Here is a 27887-nt window from a genome sequence, read left to right as displayed (position 1 = left end):
TTTAAGTCTCAGGAAGTAAAACTTAATGCCTATTTAAGGGGCAAAAAATTTTTTTCAGTTAGTACAACCTGCTGACTTTTTAAAAGAGTGAATTTCTTTGGCATGAAAGGAAAACACAGGAGACATACAAATCTTTGCAGAACAAATGAGGATACACGCTTTCTGGAACACAAATCTCACTAAGAATATGTTTACTGAAAAAAAAACAAAAACAAAAGCAAAAACAAAAAAGAAAACCTCAATCAAGGGGGGCAGAAAAGGCTGTTTTAAAGAAATTTCAAATCAATTTACTGTGTAACAAATCCAGTAACAAATGTCTTCATACAATTTAAGTCAGGTCCTTTCCTCTAGCATATGGTAAATTATTTACAAAAGCGTACATACAGAGTCTCAGGAAATTGAGGTATTAAAAAATTGAGATATAGTCATACAGCAAAGAGGTAGTCATGAAAATTAATCAACTAAAAATAGGCTTCTTAGTATTATAAAAACCTTACATTTCAACCCCTGCGTTGTTTACATTTTTTAAGTAGTATAAGGTCGATTTTGGCACTTTGGTGATGTTTATTATTCCTAAATCTTTTTCACATGAAGATTAACACTGACTACTATCAAAAGAACATGTGCCTTGAGCTTTCTCCAGCAGTGTTAACAGTGTCATAGCAAGCCTGGCACTCCCTGGGGCCGGGTATTTCCCATCTCCACTCCTATTCTCTTGATGAATTACACTTACTATATGTCCAGCTAGAGTCAAGGGTGACATGCCGTGAACAGAGAACACAGCAAAATGAATCTGGTTCTCTCAGAAACAAAAACACTTGCTCTTGTATCAACATAATCTAGCATTTTTAAAATGGATTAAAAATGATATACCTCCATGTTTCAGTTTGACCACTCATAAAACAAGCAATGACTAATCTCAAATAGAGGTGAAATTATCTCGAATTCACCTAAAATGAGAGGTTGTTAAGCTTAATGTTGTAAAATGTTTTAAAGCTAAAAAGATATGACAGTCTTATCAGAAACCAATTTTTGGCACTTGAATCTGTGCACCTTTGCAACCCAGACAACTACCAAATGGAAAAAACTGAAAGGGCTGCTCTTCTCAGAAGGGCTAATTCATAGCAAGAGCACTATGAAAAGGCGCTATGACAGACACTATTTTAATGAAATATTGTCAACATAAATACTGTAGCTTTACTCTTGTATAGCGTACATTGCTCAGAGGCAATTTTTAATCATGATCCTTTTATTTCATTCTTCAATAAGCTAGTCTGAAAAAATCCTTTTCAAAAACTGCTTTCCCCAGTTATTACTGTCTAAATATTACCTAAAGCTATGCTATCCAATGCAGGAGCCACTAGTCACATGTAGCTATGTAAATTTCAATTAAAAATTCAGTTATTCAATCATACTAGCCTTTCTTCAGGGGCTCAGTAGCTTCGTGACTAGAGGCTACCATAGTGGAGAGCACAAATAACATGTCTATCATAAAAAGTGCCATGGGGACAGCTCTGATCTGAAGAAAGTGCATCGTGCAATACTCATGAAATTTTCAAACTCATTTTTAAAAAGCTGTTTAAAAGTATCATATCTTTAGGCTACAGGTTATTATTGATCTCTGTTTATATGTGTGAAAGAATGATATCAACTTTCCTGTCCTTATTTAGACAATTTATGAAGTACTTAAGAGTTCCATATAGGGCCAAGTAAAATATGAACTCACATTCTATTTTCACTACATGACTGTAAAAGAACAAAGTAAAAATTTGACATGCATGATGAAAGTAATTTAGCCATATTTATAACAGATCTCCCACTAATACCCATAAATTTTGAAATAAGAAAGAATACATAACTGTCATTTAAAGTTTCTCACAAGAACGAGACCAAAAGCCCTTTAGATATTGCTCTATTTTACTTTGGTCTTGAGGGTGAGGGGACATTACCTAGGTTATCAACAAAAAATAATTAAAATAAAAACTGTCTTACAAATAAACTTCTACAGAATAAGGACAGAAAAGTAAGTTTTGGTTTAATGTATGCAAAAATGCTCATTTGTACTGATAGCTGGTATATGAGCTAACTTTGAATACTGTTAGGAAAATCAAGTTCATGTTGTTATTTTCACATTTACTTTGTCAGAATACAAAGTGAGAGAGATAACAATTGTATATAACTTCTTCCAAATAACTCTTAGATGCAAGGCAGTAAGTGGGGAACAGAACAGATTTGCCTTTTTTTTTTTTTTTTCACTTCTTAGTAGGTAAAACAACTCAAACATAAAATGCACACAGCTGTATCTAAAAGAAAAATGCAAACACAACTTAACCATACTTTATTTGACTGCATCTTATTGAGACAGCTTGCACATTTCAAATCCCATTAAATCTCTCTCTCCAAAAGGATATGGGACAATAGAAGAAAATTATGCAGCAATATCCAGTCATCAAACAGCAGTCCAATATTTTGAGATACACGTGATACTTTATAGATACTCAACTCATATCTGACGTCAGTATAATTTATGGTTATGTTTTTACAAACCTGAAAGCCCTGTAACAATATAGCACTCATTTTAGTGATGTCATGGTGCACTGAAAAGTAACTGATGCACTACCAATTTGCTTTTATCTATGCTCCTGGAAAGTGATGAACTTCATGATTTTTAGACACCATAATAAATATACACATCCAGTCTTATACATGTCAGCCAATACCATAACACAGGGCAAGGTAAAGCTAAAACATGTGACAAACAAACTTTACACAGATTTGTCAAGCAAATGGGGAGGGTACTTTGGGGAAGAGGCAGAAAATATTAAAACCAATATTTTAATAGTAACTTTTTTAATTTTGCTGGCTTCAGATTCAAAACTACTATCTGGTTGATGATCTGTGGACTTCTCTAGAGTAGTTTCATCCTCATGTAAGGGAAATTATAATCAGCCCACACATCAAAAATGGTAGTATACCCGTTAGCTTCTTCAATACTAACATATATAGCTTCATGGTAGCATGTATAAAAATGTTCAGCAGTACCAACTGCCAAACCAGTGTCAGTGGATAGTACAGTCAGTCTTAAAGAGGCAGCACCCCATTAAAAGAAAGTTGCACCAATTTTGCTCAGTTTTAGCCAAGTGAACTCACTCTATCAATTTCAAATGGAACTGTTTCACGATTATATAAGAAAGATGAACGTCCAATATAAAAAATTCGTTTGATGATACTTTGAGACTTAATTTTGGTGCTGGGTTATCAGCTAGAGGAAAATTTCAGTGCACTTAGGTAAACAATTTTTGCACAGCCAATTAAAGATACAAGGTAGACAATGATATTCAACATATACCAGCTAAAGAATACAACAACCATTTGACTTTTCAGTCACATGGCTAAGTTCATGTTTAAAATACCCAATTAAAACACCCAGTCAATTCAGCAAAATTGGCCAATTCTGGGTGAAAAGGTCAGTAGTGATGGTTTCACTGACAACCTGCCAAAAAATGGCTGAGCTAAAAACCAAGCAAGTATTACTTTAGAACTGTTCTTATTAGTGAGTCAAGCAAATGTATGTTCATCAACAATCATTACCCATTAACCAGCAAGTCAGACGTAAGGTGGTAAGATAAAATTTGACAGTGAAAGTACTAACTATACACTTCGTTCAATTCCCTCAATATCAAGAATAACAGAAGCATCATTATAATTGATATTCCTCTAAGTGCTAGAGTCCAAATGAAGTTTGAGCAAAAACATACTCAAAAAGGTCACCCTGAAAGCTGAGTATTGTGTGGTCTTCATATTTTTAATGTAAGTATTCTGCCCATTAAACTTTCAAGAGCAATATAAGATGGAAAGAAAAAGGTTTTCTTTAAAAATAAGGAACTATTAATATAAATGATCCCATCAACAGGAAGATTTTATTTTCACCAAATTTATGAATCTTTATTTTAAAAGTACTTGTTACCATGTTCACTTTCAAGACACTACACTGAGCAAGGAGCAGCTTTCCTTTAAAAAAAAAAAAAAAGGCAACAAACTTTCCTGAAAGGGGGCTTTTACCAACTGTTAATGGAGGTAGGGTTTTTTAAAAATACAGTAATTACAGCCATAAAATAAAATTCAAACCAAATTCTAGAGCAGAAGAAAAGTATATGCAAATTAATGAAAAAACAATAGATTCCTACAAAACATTTTTCACAGAGAATGAATCTTTTTTTTTAAATGGGTACCTAGGTTTTCCAGTCAAATAAATTATCCATCACAGGTCTCTTAACTCAACTGAAAGCAATCAACTTTAAAATTTATTACACTGCACAGATTGGCTGAAACAAAATATAACTAATGAACATGGTGATGGCTATTAAGAAAACCCATAGAACTCATTCCAAAAAAAAAAAATTTCCATGTCTCCCTTTTGTTTTCTGGGAACTAAGCAAAGTTCCCCCAAGAATTTGCACAAATAAATGAAAAGAAAATAAAATCAGTTTAAAACAGATACAGTGCACCTCGAAATTTATTTTCAACACCAAGAACCAAAAGCAAAGCATTTAAAGTGGAAGCAATGTGAATTCAAACCGAGTGGGAAAAAAGTTCCAACTACTTTGTAAAAGCTGTTCCTCACAGCTGAGCAATAATTTTGATTAAATAAAATCATACCAATTTACATTAATTTTTCTATTCTTTTCCAAAAATTCCCTCACTCTCAAAAAAAGTGCATCTAAAACCCAGCAATTCCCGGCTTCATCAACTTTTCTCATCCCTTTTGAGTCATTTCTTAAAGATATTCCAAGTAGATTTAACTTGTAAGATAAGAAGGGACTTCTACAGTAAACCACTCTGTCACTCACCTGGAAAAAGTATCCAAATTATAAAAATCTGAAATAATTTATTATCAAATTTAGAATTTAAATAAAAACAAGTTTGCTTGCAAAGGCCTTAAAGAAAAGGAAAAGACAGCATGCATTCAAAACCTATAGAGATGAAGACAAATATACTTATCTACACAGGCACTGGCAGACGCAATTGGTTATCTTTACTCATTGTAAGACACACCCAACCCTACGTAACAATTTTTTAATTCACTAATCACTGAGGTACCAATATTCAAGAATGGAAAATTTAATATTGAAAAAATAAAACCTAAAATTGAAGCTTTTCCCCCACCCCCTCAGAAAAACTATGGCAGGTTTCATGTGAAATGTTAGTATATTCAGAGATTTTTACAATCTACATTGGCTTTTTTTAAGAAACAAAAATCATGTTCCACATCCTGGTTCTGCGATAAAATTATCACTGTGTAAATAATGTCAGCAGACTTTCCAAATGAACAAACAAATCTTTTGGCTATCAACTGGCACATCTTGTTGGTACCAAAAGAACTCTTTAAGTTTAAAACAATCTCTTTTAATTCAGAAGAAATGCGCCATGCCAAAGTGCAACAAATATTGTGCGACACTCAAATGAGACACTGACAGATAAGAGCTGCATGGAAATCACTAACTCCACCTGCAAAGCAATTCTGTACAAATTGCATTGCATGCAAAGGTCGATTCTGCATGGTTGGAAAGTTGTTCCTTGATGTCAGTTTCTCAACGCAGCCACAATTTAAGTCGCAGTGCATCAACTCCATTTAAATAGTATCTGAACAGCCTCTTATCTCGAACAAAACCAAGATTTTCATAAAGTTTCAAAGCAGACTTATTCGTTATTTCTGTTTCCAAAACAACCTTCAAAATAAAAAGAGAAAACTAAGTTACAATTTTATATATTTGAAACTAATTTATAATTTCATAATTTGACAAATCACTTATAAACAATATGATCAAATATTTAAGAAAAACAAACTACATTTAATTGTTTTAAAACTGATGGTGAAAAGCATAAACATTAATGATGTATAGGAAGAATCCAGAAAAAGTATGAGAACTGTAAAAGTTAATTATCTCTCAGGGCAAGGGAAGTGGGAAAACTGGGAACATCTTCTTTTCTACTGGTTTTTGTAAAACGTCCATGGACAGAGAAGCCTCGTGGACTACAGCCCATGGGATCACAGAGTCAGACACGACTGAACGACTAACACCTTCACTTTGGAATTTTTAGCAATGAGAAATATGTTTTATACTAAATGATGATGAATTAGTTTCTTGTAAAGAAAAGTAGTGTGACAAAAAGATGAAGAAAAGAAAAAAATCAACAATCAAACGTTTAAGAAAATAAACCAGTACTTGAAACTATTCAAAATGACCTCCAACTCCTACATGCTCATTAATATGTCATTCTTTATCCTGGTGACAACTACCGCATTTATCTAGAGTCAAGACCAGAGTCTGCAAACTGTAGCCCTTTTCAGGCCAAATGTGCCTACTGCCTATTTTTGTAAAGTTTTATTGAAACACAGCCATGTCCACTGATCTACACAATGTTTTTGGCTGCTTTCCCAATATAACTGCAGATATGAGCAGTTGCACCAGAGACTTGCGGTCTGCAAAGCCTAAAATATTTACTATCAGGCCCTTTGCAGAGAAAGTTTGCCAAAACTAGATCAAAGATACCAAAACTTTAGTGTACCTGGAATATTTGTTAAAACAGAATGCATATCAACTCGAGTTTCTGAGTAGGTTTGGAGTGGTGCCCAAGGATCTGCATTTTTTTTAAAATTGACAGGTGATACTGATGCTGCTGGTAAGGGGACTACATTCTGAGAACCACCGTCCATACATTATGGATATCAATATAATATTAACAGAGGAATACAAGTATTAACTTCTATCTAGGTCTTCTTAAATATTACTGAACCAATGGCCCTGACAATGAAGAACTGATACTTTTGAATATTATGTGATGTTCTTCTACTTTACTTTTACATTCCTCTACCAAAGTATCCTCTATCCCATCCTCCCTATGTATCTTTTACATACATAGCTCTATTTGCCTTTCTATTGATTCTCAACTTACCTCACAGAGAATCAACATAGTGAGCCAGTTACTGTTGGGATGTCATAACCCTCTGGTGTTTATAGAGTGGAAAAAAGGGCAGAGTATAATTAAACAAAGGCCCAAGCAAAGCCTATGAATCTCTTTCTATCACAAGCTATTTAAAACAAAAAAAACTGACAAGAATTCAAGCAACAGATACGAGAAAAAACTCAACTTATCATATCCAAAAAACTCATGACCAACTTCTCTACAATTCTGCATATCAGTAACAAGATGTCTATCCATGAATGCCTCAAACCTAAAGCCTAGGAGTCATCTCTGTACCTCATTCCCCTCCACTCCCCTGTATATAATACTCCAAGCACTATTTCAGCTTTATCTCTTAAATCTCTCTCAAATTGATCCTCTTCTTTCTGCTCCCATTGATAACGTTCTAGTCTAAGCTGCCATCAACTATTACCTCCTAGCTTTAAGGTCTCCCATTCTGAGTGATGCTCTTGTTAATCCCCTGCTTAAAACCATTTATTGACTCCTTTTTGTCCTCAAGAAAGGGTACACACTCTAACAGTAATCTAAAGAGACCTGAAAGATCCATCAAGATATGGCCTCCACCTACCCTGCTATTAATAACTGGGCTTCCCAGGTGGTGCTAGTGGTAAAGAATCCTCCTGCCAATGCATGAGACACAAGAGAGGCAGGTTTGATCCCTGGGTCAGGAAGATCCTCTATAAGAGGGAATGGCAACCCACTCCAGTATTCTTGACTGGAGAATTCCAGGGACAGAGGAGTCTGGCAGGCTACAGTCCATGGGGCTGCAAAGAGTCGGACACAACTGAGCACACACACACAAGTGTGCTTTAGGTCCCCATCCCTTCCTCACCATGATCAACACTAAATTTGCAGTTTTCAGAACTCACCATTATTTTTCCCACCCTAGACCTTTCACATAGCAGTTTTCTCTGTCTGGAAGAATGCTCTTCCCATTCTCCTATTCTTGCTTTTGGCTTTAGCATGTCACTTCCATACTGGGTAGAATATCTCTTTCCCTTCAGAGTGCCCCACAGAACTCTGCACTGCTCTTCATTCAACTGCACTCTTGTCTAATGTTTGATGAGCTATGTCATCTTTCCCAGCTGGTGAGCTCAACAAAGACAGGGATCATGGGTACCTGGTTCACAGCCATTTCCTCTGCACCTAACATACTGCCTGACACATGGAAGGCTCTTAAACATTTGTTAATTATATACGTCCTTAGCACTTTTCATTATATTACATATATTACATAAATATGAAACAAACAAAAGTGCTGTCAAGCTTTTAAATGACCAGAGTACTTTAAGAAAAAGTATTATCTTGAGGCAATTACCTATGCAAAAAAAACTCATGAAGTCAAATCACATACTAAATCCAAATTCTAAAAAGATCTAAAAACAAAGTAATTCATGGTTCAGGATCAAGGGAAAATGTTCCTAAGAACACCTTAAATAAAAATTATATAGCAAGCAAACTGGTTTAAGGTGAGAATAAGAAATCAACAATTTCTCTCTGCTCTTAAATTAAAAGACTGTAATTTAACAGTGATGTATGCCATCAGTGATGTATGCCATCCTCTGTTTGGAACACTCCCATCTGGACAATGCAATTTACCAATTTTGAACTATTCTCTTGAGTAATTCCTACAGTTCTGTTTCAGGCCAGCACCTAATTACACCTAAAATGTTAAAACAATTAATATGAGAAGCAATAAAGCTCCAACAACTCATAACTTAAAACGGATTTCACAGAAATGAAAAGGAGAGTGACAGTTTAAAAAAAAATACTATTTATTGAAGGCTAAGTCCTACATAAAGCATTTCACATGCATTATGTCATATTACATGCATCTGACATAATGTGATTTTCTTCAAGAACCCTATGAAATAGATGTATCTCTAACTTATAAGTGAATGAAACTCAAGGTCACCAGTAGAACAAAAATAGAGCCCAGACTGAAAATGTGAACTAGAACTTAATAGTATCCACTTTTCTGTAACTCTGATTGTTTCCAAAAGTAAAACAAAGCAGCAAATGGGAGATCTACATAATACAGGGATTCCAAGTTCATATTCATTAATACTTAGTAATCTAAAATACTCAAAACAGCTGAGGCTAACTATGACTACATAAATACACACTTGAGGTATAACTTAAGAGCTGAATTCAGATTTGTTAGCATCCTAACAGATTAATAAAATAAAGCCCAATTTATAGCAAAACATTACACAGAAGACTAACACCTTGATTAAAATGAAAAGATTCTCTCAGCACCCTCACATTCTATGAACAAAGAAATCATGTTTTATTTGACACAACAGAAAATTCCACAAAGAAGTAACTACTTTGTAACACTTAATTATAAATACACAAAAACAGAGTTTTTGTGTATTTATAAATACACAATACAAAGTTTTATAAATACACAAAATACACAAAAACAGAATTTGGGCTTATATTGGAAATTTTCTATAAAATTATCTAGTCTGCATCATGGGAATACTACATAGGAAGCCAAAGGTTATTTTAATGTTAAAGAAACTTGGCCAAGTTGAATTCTACTCAACAGAAAAAACGGGTTACAGTGAAGTTCTACAGACTCTCTCAGGAACAAACCACCGTCAGGATAAGCCAAACCATTACAGTTTAGAAAGCCTTTTTTAAAACTACCTGCTAGGAGTCCTAGAGGCAGGGCTGAATACACAATTTTATTCTCTTCAAAACATCCCTTTAAGATCACATCCCTTTACTATCACACTGCAGAAACAAAGAGACAGATTATGAAAAGTTAAATGACCTTCCTACAATCACACAACTATACTGATAGAAGATGTATCGAGAACCCAGGCTTCCCATATCCAGTTCTTTAACTAGGCCAAACTACTCAACCAAAAATCCTTCTAGTTTAAATAACTCCATTTTACTCTGTTCTTCACCTGGCAGCCTCTGCCTCATAGATAAACTATGTTTCCAGTGAAAAAACTAAAAATGTCAAACATATAATTATTGAACACAAAATACTTAAGTCATCCTGTACATTACCATAAACTGTATGTTATTTTGTTAACGTGTAACAAGTTTACTATTGGTTACTTAAGTAAATTCAGCCACTGTTGGTAGGAATGTAAACTGCTACAGTCATTATAGAAAAGAATGTGCTGGTTCCTGAAAAAATTAAAAAAAGAACTATCATACAATTCAGCAATCACCCTTCTGGGTATATAACTAAAGGAAGTAAAATCAGGACCTCAAAAAGGTTCCCATGTTCATGATGATCACAATTTCTAAAATAAGAAACAACTTAAACATCCAACAAATGGATAAAGAAAAAGTTGGCTGTATCTTACACACAGACACACAGAATACTTTTTGGCCTTAAAAACAGAAATCCTGCCAGTGGGACAACCATGGATGAACCTGGAGGGCATGTATCTTACACACACACATGGGTGAACCTGGAGGGCATATATCTTATACACACACACACACAGGTGAACCTGGAGAGCATATATCTTATACATACACACACACACACACACACACACACAGGTGAACCTGGAGAGCATATATCTTATACACACACACACACACACACACACACACGGGTGAACCTGGAGGGCATATATCTTACACACACACACACACACACAGGTGAACCTGGAGAGCATATATCTTATACATACACACACACACACACACACACAGGTGAACCTGGAGAGCATATATCTTATACACACACACACACACACACACACGGGTGAACCTGGAGGGCATATATCTTACACACACACACACACGGGTGAACCTGGAGAGCATATATCTTATACACACACACACACACGGGTGAACCTGGAGGACATACATCTTATACACACACACACAAACACACACATGGGTGAACCTGGAGGGCATATATCTTACACACACACACACACGGGTGAACCTGGAGAGCATATATCTTATACACACACATACACACACACACAGGGCATATATCTTACACACACACACACACGGGTGAACCTGGAGAGCATTTATCTTATACACACACACACACACACACACACACAAAGGGCATATATCTTATACACACACACACATGGGTGAACCTGGAGGGCATATATCTTATACACACACACACACACACACACACACACACAGGTGAACCTGGAAGGCATATGGGCATATATCTTACACACACACATGGGTGAACCTGGAGAGCATATATCTTACACAGACACACACACACACGGGTGAACCTGGAGGGCATATATCTTACACACACACACACACACAAACACAGGGCATATATCTTATACACACACACACATGGGTGAACCTGGAGGGCATATATCTTATACACACACACACACAGGGCATGTATCTTATACACACACACACACACGGGTGAACCTGGAGGGCATATATCTTACACACACACACACACGGGTGAACCTGGAGAGCACTTATCTTACACACACACACACACACACGGGTGAACCTGGAGGGCATATATTTTACACACACACACACACACGGGTGAACCTGGAGAGCATTTATCTTATACACACACACACACGGGTGAACCTGGAGAGCATATATCTTACACACACACACACACACACACACACACACACACACACAGGTGAACCTGGAAGGCATATGGGCATATATCTTACACACACACACGGGTGAACCTGGAAGGCATATATCTTACACAGACACACACGGGTGAACCTGGAGGGCATACAGGCATTATCTTACACACACACACACACACACACATACACACACACGGGTGAACCTGGAGAGCATTTATCTTATACACACACACAGGTGAACCTGGAGGGCATATATCTTACACACACACACAGAATACCTTTTGGCCTTAAAAACAGAAACCCTGCCAGTGGGACAACCATGGGCGAACCTGGAGGCCACTGCCCTAAGTGAATCGTCAAAATAGAAAGGCGAATACTTCGTGAGCTTGCTTATGTGTATAAACTAAAATAGTCAAACTTAATAGAAGAGAGTGTAGGACAGTAGCTGCCAGGGGCTGGGGAAAGGAGGAAATAAGATGTTGGTCAACTAAAAATGTTTTAAAGGTCATACTGCACTCTTAAACTCCATTAAGAAATTTTGATTCCAATATATTTTCATCATTTATGAGTTAGTTCTGAGTATTAATATGATGGTAACCATACATTAATCTAAAAAAAACTGTTTTAAGTACATAAAAGTAAATGGCCACATGTGGGTTCATTATTTTAGGTACATAAAAAAATTCATATATATTATTTGTATGTATTCTTATTATTTCCCCTAATGTAAAACCAAACCAAAGAAGCTTGTCCTGCTGCTGCTGCTGCTAAGTCGCTTCTGTTGTGTCCGACTCTGTGCGACCCCACAGATGGCAGCCAACCAGGCTCCCCATCCCTGGGATTCTCCAGGCAAGAACACTGGAGTGGGTTGCCATTTCCTTCTCCAATGCGTGAAAGTGAAGTCGCTCAGTCGTGTCCGACTCTGAGCGACCCCATGGACTGCAGCCTACCAGGCTCCTCTGTCCACGGGATTTTCCAGGCAAGAGTACTGGAGTGGGGTGCCACTGCCTTCTCCGGAAGCTTGTCCTAGTAGCCACTAAACATTTGGCAGCCAGAGCACATAAGGAAGTAACCAAATTCAGGCCAGATCAGCAACACAGATAATGCATTTCTTACTCATGAAGGAATGCATCTGTTTCTTTTTGGGTTTTTTTTTTGATGCTATTAACTTTTTAGTCAGCTCCAAATATACAGAAAATGAAAAAAGTCTTTCCCTAGACTGTTTAAACATGTCTAATTCTGATATAAACAGTTAGGAAAGTCACAGAATGGCAAAATGGACAGATCTATCAGACCAGAAGGGTAATATTGTAATTTGGGCAAAAGCATGATTTACATCTTGACTGTGAAATGTACAGATCTATATTTCAACTAACCTCAGTTTAATTTACTCTGAATTTACCTTAAAATGACAAGTGGCAACCAAAAGCAACATGACTCAAGGTCATAAATTCTGCAAACAGAAGGAACGTAAAAATTGACTGGATGTGCACAATAGAGCTTCATAGAGATTTCCAAATTTCGAAATGTATTTATCTTAATGTTTTTCTCATAGATTAAAAAAATCTCTCTCTCTGTAAGAATAAAAAAATAGCAGCACAACCTATGTAGTAGAAAATGTAATTTAAAAGCCTCCCCAAACGTCTTTCTGGTAATTTGTCAAAGTTTCTTAACCTTAAGTTTCTTAACTTTAAGAGAAATGAAGGCTGGCCTAAACTAATGAAAGTAAAATCACAAGTTGGTTATTTTATAGTCATTATATTCTTGGAAAATTATAGTTTCAAAGTTTTCCTCAGAACAATGAATTATATACAAGACTATTTTTATATAAAATTGCTTTTATCAAAAGGTATTTTAATAACTTGTTAACCCTGCAGATATATTTTTATGTGCAAAAAAATAAGAAAAAGCTAGAAAGCTTAGACAGAAAGACAAGTTAAAAACTAATTAAACAAATCAAAATTCAAAAGTTCTCCCCTCCCCCAAAAGAGATATAGTTAAGATGGTGAAGCACAGGACTAATCATTCAACCAATATTTATGAACCACATACTCTATCACAAATGCTGTATACTAAGCATTAAAAATACAGCAGTAAATAGGAAATGGTATCTCTGCTCTCAGTGTCTAAGGCAGACTCTGAACAAGTAAATGTAAGCACAGTAAGTATTACAGAAATGGAGGTCAAAAAAACCATGGAAGGTGCAACTGATTCTGTCCAAATGGATCAAGGAAAACTTAAAAGAAGTTGTTGATATTTGAGTTGGGTCTTAAAAGACTGAGAAGTTTTTTACTAAGCAGAGGAAGACCAAGAAACTACTGGGTCTAGCAAGTACAAAGTAGTTACACTGGAGTGGAGGGGAGAAAACCAAACCAAACAGGAAGGAATGGTGATACAAGGAAGTAGAGCCAACACACACACTGCCATCAAAAATTAGAAAGAAAAAGGGGATACAAGAGTTTGCTGCTTATGTGGTTTAAAACTCAATGAAAGGGAAAGGGAAAGCCTAATAAAGAGTAAACAAGAGTTCTGTCCCTTTCTACAGCAAATTCTTTATCTGGACAATATGGGACACAGATAACCAATCTTTTTAAGCCATAGAAGAGTACCCTAAACCAGAAGCAGAGCTACTTAAAATGCAAAAATCATTCCCATTTCATTCTAAGACTGAGTAAAACCCATTGCTTCAAGAGTAAGAAAAACAAATCAGAGTTAGAACCCTAGGCCCACAGTGAATAGTCCTACCATAAAATGTACCACTGATTCAGGACCTAACCTTGAAACTACAACAGTATAACCAAAATCTCACCATTCCTCAGAACTTTCAAAGAAAAACTAGTACTATTTAAACATCTGATCAGTTAAGATAAAGCATACTACCTATCTCACAGGTAGAACTAGGATAAATCAGAAACAGCTATCCATTAGGAACATAATACTCCTTCTTATAACATCTCTGTTCACTGGGAACCACAGTACTCAGTAAAGGCACAAAACATGGTCTTTTCATCCAAAGATTTATCCAAACTGTTGAACAGCTTTTGTGAAGCCCAACTTCTCTTCTTGATGAACCATCTAAGCCAATATAGCTATGGTCCATATTAGACCTACGTTCATGAAAAACTTATACTCAATTTTATACTCATATTTTAGTTACCAGTAATGTAAATAATCGGGGTTACGGCACCTATTACTTTTTGAGATTAAAAGCTGTGAATATGAGATCCTTCATCATGTGTGAATTTTCTTATTTGGGGTAAAATAATTAAATATCCGTAAATCCCAGGATGACTTCCCTGTGCTGTCCAATGTCTGTAGGCCTTCTCATACAACCACCATCTAATGGGATCCGTCAGGCTACAAACTACAAAAGTGGACAAGCAGTGTGAGAATAGTAACTCTGCAGTCCATCTGTACTGACATGGAATCCTGTTCATGAGATACTGTTTAGTGGAAAAAGTAGTTATTAGAGAGTAATAATTTGTGATTTCATTTGTATAAAAAAAAGTGTGAATATTTGCATTCAAGTGTGCTTAGAAAACGGGAGGATGCAAATTGCAAGATGAATAGTAGCTGTAAGTAGAAAGAACGATGAAGAGTTGAAAAGTGTGGAGATGGGGGGGAAAAGGGGACTTTGCATCCCAAGTACACACACATATATAAAGGTTAATGATTTGTGTATAAATTCTGTATCAAAAAAAACCCACTTAAAAATAAAGTAACCAAAGTAAGTTACCTAACAGCATCAGTCTGAGAAAAAAAATTACCTAACTTCAAGTACTTTGAGAATTCTCTAAGGAACATTTGCCCTCCAATAAGAAAGATAAGTGTTAGAAGTACTACTCACAAAATTACTAGCACAATACAACTCTGGTACTTCTTAGTCACCACTATTATATTAAAGATACCCATACTTTCCTAGTTTATACTTATTTCCTTCCACATTATGTAATAGTAAATCTTAATATTCCCAACCATTGCCATTATGTATTGAGAACCTACCATATGTAAAGCACAGTGCTGCAGCATACAAAGAAACTACCTGCCATAAGGCTTTACAAACAAGCTGAAGAGAAAAGATGCTTTTATGTTAATATACAGGTAGTTCTGCATTTAAAAAGTGGTTGTCTTCCCCCCTCCAGCCTTATTATTTAATGCTGAGAGTTTTTTCAAATGTGAAATGTTTTTCATATTGGCTGATAGCTGACCCACAGAGGGGAAAAACTATTATTTAGAGAGAAACCAAGGCCAGTATGCAACTGCATTACAATAAGGTTTATAATAAGAACTACCTTAAATGATTTGACTGATAACAAATCGGAGTTCTGAATACCAATTATTTATTGAAAATATCTAAAATGCTACCTTTATATTTTGACACAACAAATTTTAGCTATTATCATCTTAAAATTTGTACTAGATCAAAGTTCATGTGTTTTTAAATGGAATATAATTTTTAGCACAAGTTATATTTATATAATAATAGTCTGCAATGAAATTACAGTATAATTTACTTGGGATACTTATATAAATACCCAGTAGAATATAGCCCAGGACAAAAGGTCTTAAACATTTAGCAAGACTTACCTCATCACAGTCTCCTTCAACCATAGCATATATAGCTTTCTTAACCAAGTTAGTACCTAGAATACAGAGCTGAGTATTAATGAAGTAAAAATGTAATTAGTTTCTTACAGATACCTAAATTATAATATTTGTAATTTACATTATAAATTATATTTATAATTCTGAGAGGCCCAACAGAACCTATGCATAGCAATAAGTTTCCTTTTGAAAGACCTATCTCCTGATATATATCTTTTTCTCAGAGGTAAGTGCTATTTTATTCCAAGAAAAAGGCAAGATATGGCCAGAACCACCCAGGAACTCCTTCAGCTGGGAAGAACTCACTGTGTGACCTCTAAGCCAATCTTGCCAAGACCATATAAGAACTGCTATGACCCAAAGTGGGCCCAAGATACTGGGTTAGTTCCTACAAACCTTGTAGTTTGGGTACTATAGTATGCCTGGGCACACCAGATGGTTTCAGTGCTGTGTCTGTATTCTAGTTTAGAGTAGATATACTTAGCACATTAAAAGGAAAACAAATGCCAGATCTAATTTTAAGAGAAGAAATCCAAATTTTATAGGAACTCCCTTAAGTTTTCACATCATGTACACAAGCAAGCACCCACTACATGGGCCATACAAAACATGTTCGAGGGCCAAGATGCAATCCTCAAGGCACTAGTTTCTGACCTCTGAAGTAGCCAGACAATTTGCTATCATTTGCCATGAATCCTTAATAGATCTAAGACACGAACTTGACTTATACATAAGCCCAATTCATTAAAAATCTTAGTGGCAAACTGTAACACTGTAAGAAAAGATGGTTAAACCTACTGTATTAAGTAAATCCATTCATAATGACATCTCATGTCTCAGATTGTGCAAACTAGTCTTAAATTGAACACAGCCACTCATAAGAGGCTTAAAAAAAACTGTAAGTGACAAAGCTGCTAGTAATTACATACTAGTGGCTCGGTGGTCAAGAATCTGCCTGCAATGCAGGAGATCTGGGTTCGATACCTGGGTGGAGAAGATCTCGTGGAGAAGGGAATGGCAACCCACTCCAGTATTCTTGCCTGGAGAATGTCATGGACAGAGGAGCCTGGCAGGCTACAGTCCAAGGGGTTGCAAAGAGTTGAAACTACTGAAGCAACTTAGCACGCACGCACAGGGCATCAAATCTTGTGTCATGAACACTTACTTAGCTTCAGAACATTTCAGAATTTGCCATGTTAAGATAAGTGCTTATCTACTTGCTCCTCCATTTTTGAATAAAGTCAGTAGGTTCAAGACTCTAGGACAGTGGTTCTTAAGTGGCTGACAACATAGTCACTTGGAGAAATTTCAGCCCTACTTCTAATAGGACAAACAAGATTCTTAAGGGGAGGGGCCTAAGCATTTGTTTGTAAACCACCCAGATGATTCTAATGACATTATAAACCATGAGTATAAGATTAACTGAAAATACCAGGAAAGGTAGCCCAGGAAGTTTGGGAATAGTAGTAACAAACAATTCTGCTTTCTTCTGGACCTCCCTGAATTGCTAATACAATGTTTGGTGACTAGTATGAAATAATGGTAATTTCTTCATGTTGCCTTGATTGAAGACCGTTGAACCCATAACCCAAGTACAGACAGCTGCTTGAGCACTGTGATCAAGCACCCTAATAATGCTGTAGAATTATTCTACAGTTCTAAAAACTGTAGAACTCAATACAGTACAGTTTGAATGTGATCAAAAAAATGTTTGGAGGTGAAAACTGATCACCTAGTAATTGTTAGAAAGATAATCTCTCAAATAATTAAACAGTAATAAAGGAAACAATTCATTTTAAAAACATTTTGAAAATATTTTGAAACAAAAGCAATCAATAATCTTCTCTCAGCTTCATGCTTGTTTCTACATACTATTTACATTTAAGTCTTCTGCTTCTTAAAAAAATGAAAATAATTTAGGCATTCTTTTTTTGACATAATATTTTTCTTACCAATGCCATTTCTCCTGTATTTGGAATCCACGGCTAACATGGCTATATAACCTCTGCGGAACATCTTTTTGTGCATATCCAACTTGCAAACGATGGCACCTACACACTCCTCCCCTACCATGGCCTTAAAAATAAACAAACAGTTACAAAGAATACATTGCCATTGCCATTAAGTACTGCACAATTACCCAGGGAAAGAGCAACCAACCACTGGTCAGTGTTTTTGGAGGAGGAAGAAATAATGAGAATTTTAGCGAGAGCAATCACAGAAATTTCAGAAATCTAAATCCCAGAACTCCTTCATATATTCTAGTTTTAAAATATTTCAACATTCTTTACAACATGAATTTCTTATGCTCATTATTAAAGCCTATCATTATATAGGGGGAAAATAAATTTCCACATAGTAAACATTCAAGTACTTTATAAGAGGTGCTTATAATTAATTGCAATAAAGACCTATATGTTTAAGATTTGGGAAAGAGGAAACGTGAAAATAATTTTTTTAAGAAAAAGTCTTTTCATTAGATATTATAATGTGAAACTTATCAACAGAGTATAACAAATTTATATTCAATCATGATGAAGTTTTAGCAAAGACAGATAGAAGACATTTATACCTGAATAGCAGAGTTAGATTTTGATCAGGAAAATAAAAAAACTAAAAGATTTTCAGAAAAAGGATTGTTTTTAAGGTATTCCCTAGATCCTACTCAAGCAGTTTTGTTACTGAGGGACTATAAAAACTAGATATATAATGGTCTCATTTTTAGGACTCTCCTGACAGTGTGAGTCATTACCGTAAAGCTCATAGAATATCTGAAACTCAAAGTTTCATATTAAAGTAAAAGCTTAATTTTTACAGAGCTTCCTATTTCAATAAAAATGTACAGTCTTCCAGACAGAGACTATATAGTAAATAAAAGCTAATCAGCCTCCATTTTCATTAAAATTTCCAGTATCACCAGTGAAAGCATGCTTTTCCAGCATTCCATCCCTGACAAGAAGTTCCAGTTAAATACTGTATTCTGGTAAATATAAAAGGGCAACAGCTCCAATTGTTTAATGTATCAGATAGAAATACCTTGCTAATATAAAGAGCCCTCATTTTAATAAAAAATGAAAGTTTCAAATCATCTCTAAATAAAATTCATTTTTCAGAAATGATTGTAACAACAAAAACCAGGAATGGGTTAAAAAAAAAATCAATAAGCAAAGCCCAACATATACTTAATACCTCTTTTATCTTGAATTTGTTATGACTTGTTCTTAGTTCATCATTCTATAAATTGATTAAAAAGCCTTTTTTTCCAACTGCGGAGAAATCTTTAGGCAAGATAATTCTAATCCATTTCACGCAAGCCTAAACTAGGTCAGAAAAATCCTTTTGAAGAGACATCAATTTTATTTATTTAACTGAAGTACAGTTGATTTAACTGCAGCTGATTTACTTTGAAAGGATATTAAATTCAACGATTCACATTAATTCATTTCTGTTTTATCAACACAATCCAAAATTACTTGGGGCCAGTAAACCTCTAAAATTGTTATTGCTATTTTTATTCATGATAAATCAACTTGGTTCTTTCAAAATTCTTTTGGAAACAAAAATTTTTTTCTGTACGAAGTACTGAAATATATACAAAAGTTGCCTGTTTGAACAGCATTTTCTGACTTGGACATAACTTACTTCAAATATATGTGTGTGTGGTGTCTGTCTGTATATGTCAGAGATGAGATGGTACATTAAAGAAAATTTGGCCTGACCTCATAAGCTAGGGGAAATGGAAATCTAGACAAATCTATGATACAAAATTGTAGGACACTTAGATTTCACAGTTAATAAACCATTCAAAAGAGGAAAAATTAAAACCACTAGCACACAACCAGACAATACTTTCAAACTGGATAGCCATTTCAAACAAATCTTTGTCCTCTGACCAAGAAAGTAATTAGCAAAGTATCATATGAGTTCTCTCTTGGGCTAGGTTGATTTCTTACGAATCAAGAATCTGAAGGAAAAAAATCAAACTGTAAACATCATTTAAAAATAAAAGTCCAATATATGATACACAGTTATTAGTAAGATGTTGGTACTGAGGAAGGTTAATGCTGTATTTTCTCCTGTCAAACTGTTGATGAATATACACACAAAAATCACTAAACTGCATGTCAATTTTTTCCAGATAAAAGCTTCTGTATCTACATTTGGAACTCTTGCTATTAAAATGTGTTCATGTTTTTCAAGGATGGGAACTGAAAAATTTCAGGCAAGATTAAAATTTAACTCTAAAAGGTCAAATGCTTATCAATCTATGGAACTTGAAAAACATAAGTTGTGTGAAATAGATTCCCAAATTCCAGAATACCACAAACAGCAAAACAGAAAAAGCTGAAAATTTAAATTTAGAACAAATAACAGAAGTACTATAGAATATCACTGGTAAGAAGTTCAAAAAGGCAACAACAACTGAAAATACTATGAACTCAAAAGAGACAGAGGTAAATTAGCTAAGAACAGAGTAAATGATAGTGTCCCTATTTGTACAGAACCATACTTTCACATGTTACAATTATTAGGAAGAATCGTTAAAAACCATTTTTGTTAGTCAAATATGGTCAAGGATTGGTGATTTTCTAAGGAACAACCTTATATACTCCATTTGATCCACTGCAGGTTACTTAAGGAAACCAGAACAGTCTGGAGACTTCTAGTCTCTTGAGATTGATGTTCTCAAGGACAACTATTCCTTGGCGAAGCATAACTTGGGACACAGGTTCTTGGCTGAATTAGTCAAGAGTATGTCATTTTTCAAGTTCTTAGTTGTTTCCATAATAAGAGGCCAGGAGACCTGGGTTCTAGCTTTATATCTCTGGACACAAAATATCTGGAGACTTGAACATTTCAAGTCTCTCTGGTCTTTCATTTTTTTTCATTAAAAAAAAAAAAAAGAGGTTGAACTAGATTATATCTGGGATCCTTTATAATTTTAAAATGGTATGACTTGAAATAAACATACATTTATATTTGTTTTAAATTAGTTCTCATGAGAAATTCAAAAATTTTTAATTCCAATATAAAGGCCCCAGTTCCAAATGGTCTGTTTAACCACTGTTTTATGTTCAATACTCCAGTTTCATACTTGTATTAGTAAATCTTATAGGTCAACTACTGTGTATATCACTATTTCTAGATATTCAGAATTTAATGTTAAACAAATTAGCTATTAAGGGCTAAAGTTCAATTAGCTGGTGAACTGGGAGGAGTGTATGTATAATCAAAGTAAAGTTTACTAATATCCAGTTTATCAGAGTCTAAAATGGCAGACAAGTTGAGGTAATACCAGAACTTAAAAGTTGACTATCATACATACACAACTATCTTCTGGAATTAACAAAAATACACACACACACACCATTTCAATTTAAAGTGTAACTAAACTGTATGCTTTTGTGAGTTAACTTACAATCAATCTACAATCTTTAGCATTTATACTGGGATTTGATAATCACATTTATAATAATGTTATGAAAACCACTTTCCCATATTCATTGACACAGACATGTCTAAGAACTTCTACTTTGATGCAACAGTCAGAATCCTGTACGAGTAGCTTTGTAGAATATAAAATATTTCCCAGCTTAAACAAACATACTAAACTGAAGTTTAGTGAAGTGAATGCAGAAAACAGCACAACTACCATTACAACAATACAGAGGTTACATTTTGAGATTACCACCAAGCTATGGAATCAGAAAGACAGATTTCTAAAGTATGGTCAGAGCATTTTACAAGGAAGTAACAAGTGAAAGTAAGTCAATTCTAAACAATAAATAATGGTAGTGGCTTTTCCCTTCACATATCATAAAACACTCCTTAAAAGCATGTTGCCTTTCTTCAATAAAATTCAATGGAAACAACATGCTGTGAGCACATGATACAAAGCACATACCTGTAGTCAATATTTAGGTGAAAGGTTTCGTACAGACTGAAATTGGTCAATATTATTGGGAAACTATGCGTACTACCAGTACTATGTAAGTTAAAATAAATAAATAAATATATATATATATATATATTCAGCTTGTTTGGTAAGCTAAGTCTTTCTTATTCAGATATAAGTAAAAAATTTCTGTCAATTATATTTCACACAAGCCAGCATTAGTACTAGCATTTTGACATACCTGTGACCAACTTCTTAAAAAAAATTATAGATTAGTAACAATTTCACACTTAGTTTCCTACACTCCCAAAAAAGGTATTTTGCTCAAGTTTCAGGAGTCTTTCAAGCACCAGAAGTGTTAGTATCGCCTTCTGCAACTGTGCACCAGAAAACAGGCTGGCTACAACTGCTAATTGTCCTGTTGAAGTAAAAGGAAACAATCTCCATAATTACGGAATATGCTTGTAAGATTTAATTCTCCAATGTGGCCACAGCAAGTTTACCGACAATCATGTTCACCAAAACATGTTTATGCATACACTCTTCCCTGATTATGGGTGTAATTGAGACATTAATAAGGCCCGTATCTGAACAGAACCATGCGCAAATTAAATGATTGCAAAGTGCTTTGAGGATGAGGGAGGATAATTAAAGACGGTTAAACATGATGATAAGCTAGTGTAAACAGGATACGAGACCCCCAACATGCATCATACTAGCTTACTGCATTTACATCAGTGTCAAGTTGACCCGGATCACGAAGTCTTACCTTTCATACTGTTTCATTAAATACCTAGGAGTGTGTACATGCACTTTACATCATGTATCATACTATGAAATGCAGAATACATACATTGACATTCCAGCCCTCACACTCCCTGCCCCGCACGGCCTGGATCTCTGCCGGGTTCACCCGTTTTTCATTCCATCCACTTACCAAGAAGCACAGCTGTGGCCAGTTGTGGATAAAATATCTATAGGTATATATGGAGTAGGGTTCAGACAGATCTTTGGTGATCAGTCTCATGATATCGGGCATTTGTAGCTCGGATTCATATCGGACATAACGTATCGTCCGATCCTCCCCCGGCTCAACCTCCCGGCCTGAGGGGCTCCTTAAACTGCAGCCTGCGGTCAGGGATGAAGCCAGCAGCCGCACCTGCTCGTCTTCCTCCTCCTCCTGCTCCGTGCCCTCCGCCAGTCCATTGCGGGCCGCCGCGGGATCGCTCGCCGCCGCTGCCTCTGCCGGGCTGGGGAGCGCAGTTCTTGCATTACTGGGGAGGCAGTGAGGGGGGCTCTCGCCCGAGTGTACCCCGGCTCCTTTTGTTGCAGTCGCTCTGGGGCCCCCGTCGGGGGTGGCCGCGATCGTGGCCGCCTCGGCCGAGCTCAAAACCTTGCTCTTGAGGGAGGCGGCCGCCCGGAGGTGCCGCAGTTCGGGGTTGATCAATCCGTTGAGCTGCAGCTGCTCCTGCGGCGGCTGAGGGCAGCGGAGGCACGGATGCCCCTTGGCCGCCGCCTCGCCGCCCGCCGGGCTCCCGCCGCAGCCGCCGCCTTCGTGCTCCTCGTCGTCCTCCTCGTCCTCGCTGCAGCAGGCGAGGGCGGCCCCCGCCGAGAAGGGACAGCGGGGCTCGGCCGCGGCCGAGGCCGAAGGTGCTGGTGGTGGGAGGAGGCTGCTAGGCCCAGGCGGTACCTCCGCCATCCTAGAGGCGACACAGACCGAGAGGGGAGGCCATGAGACCCGGCGGACGAACGCGGAGCAGAGGAAGCCGAGGGCGGGGGGTGGCGGGAGTAGGGGGGGAAACAAAGGCAGAAACCGTCCCTAACAGAGCTGGCCCCCCAATTCCGCGCCACCCCCCGCCCCGTCTCTTCAGCGCCGCCCAGCTGCTCAGCCGGCCACCGTCCCTGTCCGCCCGCGCCCATCCGCCAGCCCTGTCACCCGCGGCCCCTCCCCGTCCCCTCCGCGCGGCTCACCCCGCACAGGTCCCCGCCGCCACTGCCGCCACTCCTCTTCCTCCTCAGCCGCCGCCGCCTCCCTCGCCGCCGCGGCTGCCTCCGCCGCCGCCAAGGCTCACACTCAGCCGCCGTCGCCGTAAAGCGCCTCGGCTGTTACCCCGGGTAAAGTTTCCTGGGCCTGGCTTTACGACACTTCCCTGCCTGCCGGCTGCCGGGCCGAGGGAAAGGGGCGTGGAGGGAGGTGACCTGTGGAGGGGAGGGGCGAAGGTGTCTCCCGAGGCCCGGTGGTGGCTGCGTGCTAGTGGGTGGGGCTGTAGGGCAGGGAAGTTGCAGAGGGCTTGGGAGTCACCAGCCCTTAACCCACCATCTTCGGCCTTGCGGGCTGCTCGGCCCGCGGACCTTGCAGAGCCCGGGAAGGATGGGCCAGACTGGCGCTCCCACGAAGCTGCCGCAAAGCTCACCCGCTCTGGGCCTGCTCCCCGGGCCTTGGACCAATCTTCTAAAAATGCTTTTCCTCAGCTGTACTACGTTTAACCTTTGCTCTGACGTGGGGTAGGGGGAGGGTTACCCGTGTCCCTTAAAAATGGAGCAATCAGGAGAGAAAAATCCCCGAAAAGGAGAGGAAGTTTAAAACTTTGAACTGTGAAAATTATGAGAATGACTGAGGAAAACTGGTTCGTTTGCAACGTGAATTTAGTCTTTGCCTCTTTGAGGCAAGAGAAAGTTGACAGGTAGTCCTTTTCCTCTCTCCTTCGTTCTTTATCCCTTTCACCCCGCCCAGGAAGACTGGAAGTAAATGGGATTAACAGGTGTTCGGCAGCTGTAAACACACCTGGGGAAAATTAGAGATGTTGAAAGAGAATGACAATGGCTAAGAAGCACATTCCTAAACTTGTGAACCGAATTGTGATAGGTGAGAAGCACCGGCCAAAAGGTGTCCTGAACCTGCCCCCGCCCCGCTCTGCCCCCTCTGCCAAGTCATCTGCCAGTGCGGAGGCAAAGGGAAAAGAACTGCCCTCCTCGCCAGAGCGCGAGGCTCTGCTCTTTCGGCTCTGGTCCACAGCCGCGATGTTCAGTCCCTCTGTTCTAAGAGGAGCGCAGGTAGTGTAACGCACCAGCACACGGAGCAAGTTAAGTTTTTTAGGCTTAATGTAGAGCTGGGCACGTGTGCAATAGATGGATGTTTTCAGAGATATAATTCTCTGACTGTAATTTTTGCCATAATCTAAACTAAAAAAATAGGATACAGTGTAGCATAGCTGTTAGATAAAATTGTTAGCTTCCCTCTCACTAAAGACGTTAAAGAAAAACTTCCACCTATCTAGAAGGACAAAGGCTTCCCAGGTGGCTCACTGGTAAAGAACCCAGTAGGACAGGTGGGTTCAATCCCAGGACTGGGAAGATCCACTGGAGAAGGAAATGGCAACCCTCTGCAGTATTCTTGCCTGAGAAATCCCATGGACAGAGGGGCCTGGTGGACTACAGTCTGGTAGGAGTCACGAAAGAGAAACGACTTACATTCTAAACAACAATCTAGGTCAACCTATAGTGATAATAATAACATAATGTGTTACTTGGGCTAGGCACTGTCCTAAATATATTATGTGTATTTATTAACTCTTTTATAGGTTTTTATAGAAATACATTTATGGGACTTCCCTGGCAATGCAGTGATTAAGAATCCACCTTCCAACACAGGGGACCTTGGTTCCATTCTTGGTCAGGGAAATAGGATCCCACATGCTGAGGGGCAACTAAGCCCTCCTGCCTCAACTAGAGAGAAGCCCAGGCACCATGATGAAGATCCGGTGTGCCACAATAAGACCTGACACAGCAATATAATAAATATATGTCTTTTTAAAAAATAAATCATACGTGGACAAATAGACATGCAGAAACTTATTTCAGCCTTGTCTATAGTAGGAATGGTGGTGGTGATGGTTTAGTCACTAAGTCGTGTCCAACTCTTGTGACCCCATGGATGTAGCCTGCCAGGCTCCTCTGGCCATGGGATTTTCCAGGCAGTAATACTGGAGTGGGTTGCCATTTCCTTCTCCAGGGGATCTTCCCAACCAGGATTGAATCCCAGTCTCCTGCACCGCAGGCAGATTCTTTACCGACTGAGCTGCTGCTGCTGCTAAGTCACTTCAGTCGTGTCCGAATCTGTGCAACCCCACAGACGGTAGCCCACCAGGCACCCCCGTCCCTGGGGATTTTCCAGGCAAGAACCGACTGAGCTACCAGGGAATAAATAATTCCAAATCATCTGAGTATCTGTCAGTACAATTCATTCTGTATCATTTGAAATTGACTTATATTGGTACTCTTCACATTACTGTGTCTGCATAGCAAATTACCCCTACAATGTTGTGTGAAACAATCATTTATATTGCTCACAGATTCTGTTGGTCAAAAATTCATACAGAGCACAACAGAGATGACTTTCTCTGCTCCATTATGCACAGAGCCCCAACCAGAAGAGCCAAAGGCTGAGGACTGGAATCATCTGAAAACTTTTCACTCTCCTATTGATGTTTGATGCTGACTGGAGGCTGCAGGCTGGAGACCTCAGTTTGATGTAATGTAGACCATGTTGTCTCTTAGTATGGACTGGTTTGAGGCTTCCTCACAACCTGATGGCTGGGTTCCAAGGGCGAGTATGCCGAGAAAGAGAGAGACCAAGACCGAGACCGAGCCAGGTAAAAAGCATATACTTTTTATGACTGAGCCTTAGAAGTTATACAGTGTCAGTTGTACTGTATTCTATCTGTCCAAGTTCCAGAGGAAGGGAAATAGACTCTACCTCTTGACTGAGGAGAGGCAAAGTTCTTAAAGAGCATGTGGGCATTTTGGGAAATTACAAGTTGCCACAAGTGCTTATGTGGAAAGACCTCCTAAGTTCCTTAAGGGTAAATAAATGAGATGAGTAATAAGTACACTGTGATCCCATTTATGGGTTTAAAAAAATGTGATACAAAACCATATTTCCAAATGTAAACACACAATGTTTAAAGATATGTATTTTCAAACTACATAGTTTCTAAGTATAACCTGGGTGTTCAGCCAAAGAAACAATGATCCATTCAAGTCATGCAGGAATAACTGGCCAAAATGGTCTCACCATTTCCCCAAGACAGGTTGAAGTGTCATTTTTGCTGAGAAAACTCTCTTATTAACTGTGGAATATAAGCTTGTCCTTAAATAGATGTGATTCCATTGTCCTGAATGAGTGGCCACAAGTGTTCAAATTCTTTCTACCTTGTAAGTTGTCATTCAATTTTCTCATACTGCTGCTGCTAAGTCACTTCAGTCGTGTCTGACTCTGTGCGACCCCAGAGACAGCAGCCCACCAGGCTCCCCCGTCCCTGGGATTCTCCAGGCAAGAACACTGGAGTGGGTTGCCATTTCCTTCTCCAATGCATGAAAGTGAAGAGTGAAAGTGAAGTCGCTCAGTCGTGTCCGACCCTCAGCGACCCCATGGACTGCAGCCTACCAGGCTCCTCCGTCCATGGGATTCTCCAGGCAAGAGTACTGGAGTGGGGTGCCATTGCCTTCTCCATTTCTCATACTAGAGGGCTGATTTGATGTTGTTTCTTTCTGAAAGATATTTTCAGAAAGATGAAATTTGTGAAGAACTCCTGAAGGTCAGGAACTGAGTCATTCATTTTGTATTCACTTATCTAACACATAAAAAGGGGTCTTGTTAAGTTTGTTTTTTTTTTGTCATTCCAATCCCAAAGAAAGGCAATGCCAAAGAATGCTCAAACTACCGCACAATTGCACTCATCTCACATGCTAGTAAAGTAATGCTCAAAATTCTCCAAGCCAGGCTTCAGCAATTTGTGAACTGTGAACTTCCT

General features: G+C 38.0%; 2 protein-coding genes across 2 annotated transcripts in view; one reads left to right on the top strand and one right to left on the bottom strand.

Moving 5' to 3' along the window:
• Positions 1 to 2304: 2304 nt before the first annotated feature.
• On the bottom strand, positions 2305 to 24136 carry NAA30 (N-alpha-acetyltransferase 30, NatC catalytic subunit). Its single transcript, XM_061428994.1, has 5 exons — positions 24046 to 24136; positions 23012 to 23774; positions 18131 to 18254; positions 16161 to 16216; positions 2305 to 5729 (listed from the first exon to the last, which is right to left on the bottom strand). Exons 2-5 carry the CDS (start codon positions 23771 to 23773, stop codon positions 5592 to 5594), a joined length of 1080 nt encoding a protein of 359 aa, XP_061284978.1. The 5' UTR covers position 23774; positions 24046 to 24136; the 3' UTR covers positions 2305 to 5591.
• LOC133254753 (WAS/WASL-interacting protein family member 3-like) overlaps positions 23774 to 27887 on the top strand; it is a 40027-nt gene continuing 35913 nt past the window's right edge. Inside the window, exon 1 of the mRNA XM_061428995.1 lies at positions 23774 to 26726. Coding sequence (XP_061284979.1) covers positions 23806 to 24561 — 756 coding nt within the window. The 5' untranslated portion in view covers positions 23774 to 23805 and the 3' untranslated portion in view covers positions 24562 to 26726. The remainder of the gene's footprint in view (positions 26727 to 27887) is intronic.

The sequence above is a fragment of the Bos javanicus genome, chromosome 10 (genome assembly GCF_032452875.1).
Source record: "Bos javanicus breed banteng chromosome 10, ARS-OSU_banteng_1.0, whole genome shotgun sequence".
Classification (NCBI taxonomy): domain Eukaryota; kingdom Metazoa; phylum Chordata; class Mammalia; order Artiodactyla; family Bovidae; genus Bos; species Bos javanicus.
The sequence above is the reverse complement of the archived record's forward strand: the minus strand, read 5'-3'. Positions and strand labels throughout refer to the sequence as shown.

Excerpts from the sequence above, each read along its gene's own strand:
- NAA30 (XM_061428994.1), bottom strand. The coding sequence starts at position 23,773 with ATGGCGGAGGTACCGCCTGGGCCTAGCAGCCTCCTCCCACCACCAGCA. Across the intron at positions 18,255-23,011 it reads GGCCACAGCTGTGCTTCTTG|GCCATGGTAGGGGAGGAGTG; the intron begins GTAAGTGGATGG and ends TTTATTTTTAAG. Across the intron at positions 16,217-18,130 it reads ATACAGGAGAAATGGCATTG|GTACTAACTTGGTTAAGAAA; the intron begins GTAAGAAAAATA and ends TCTGTATTCTAG.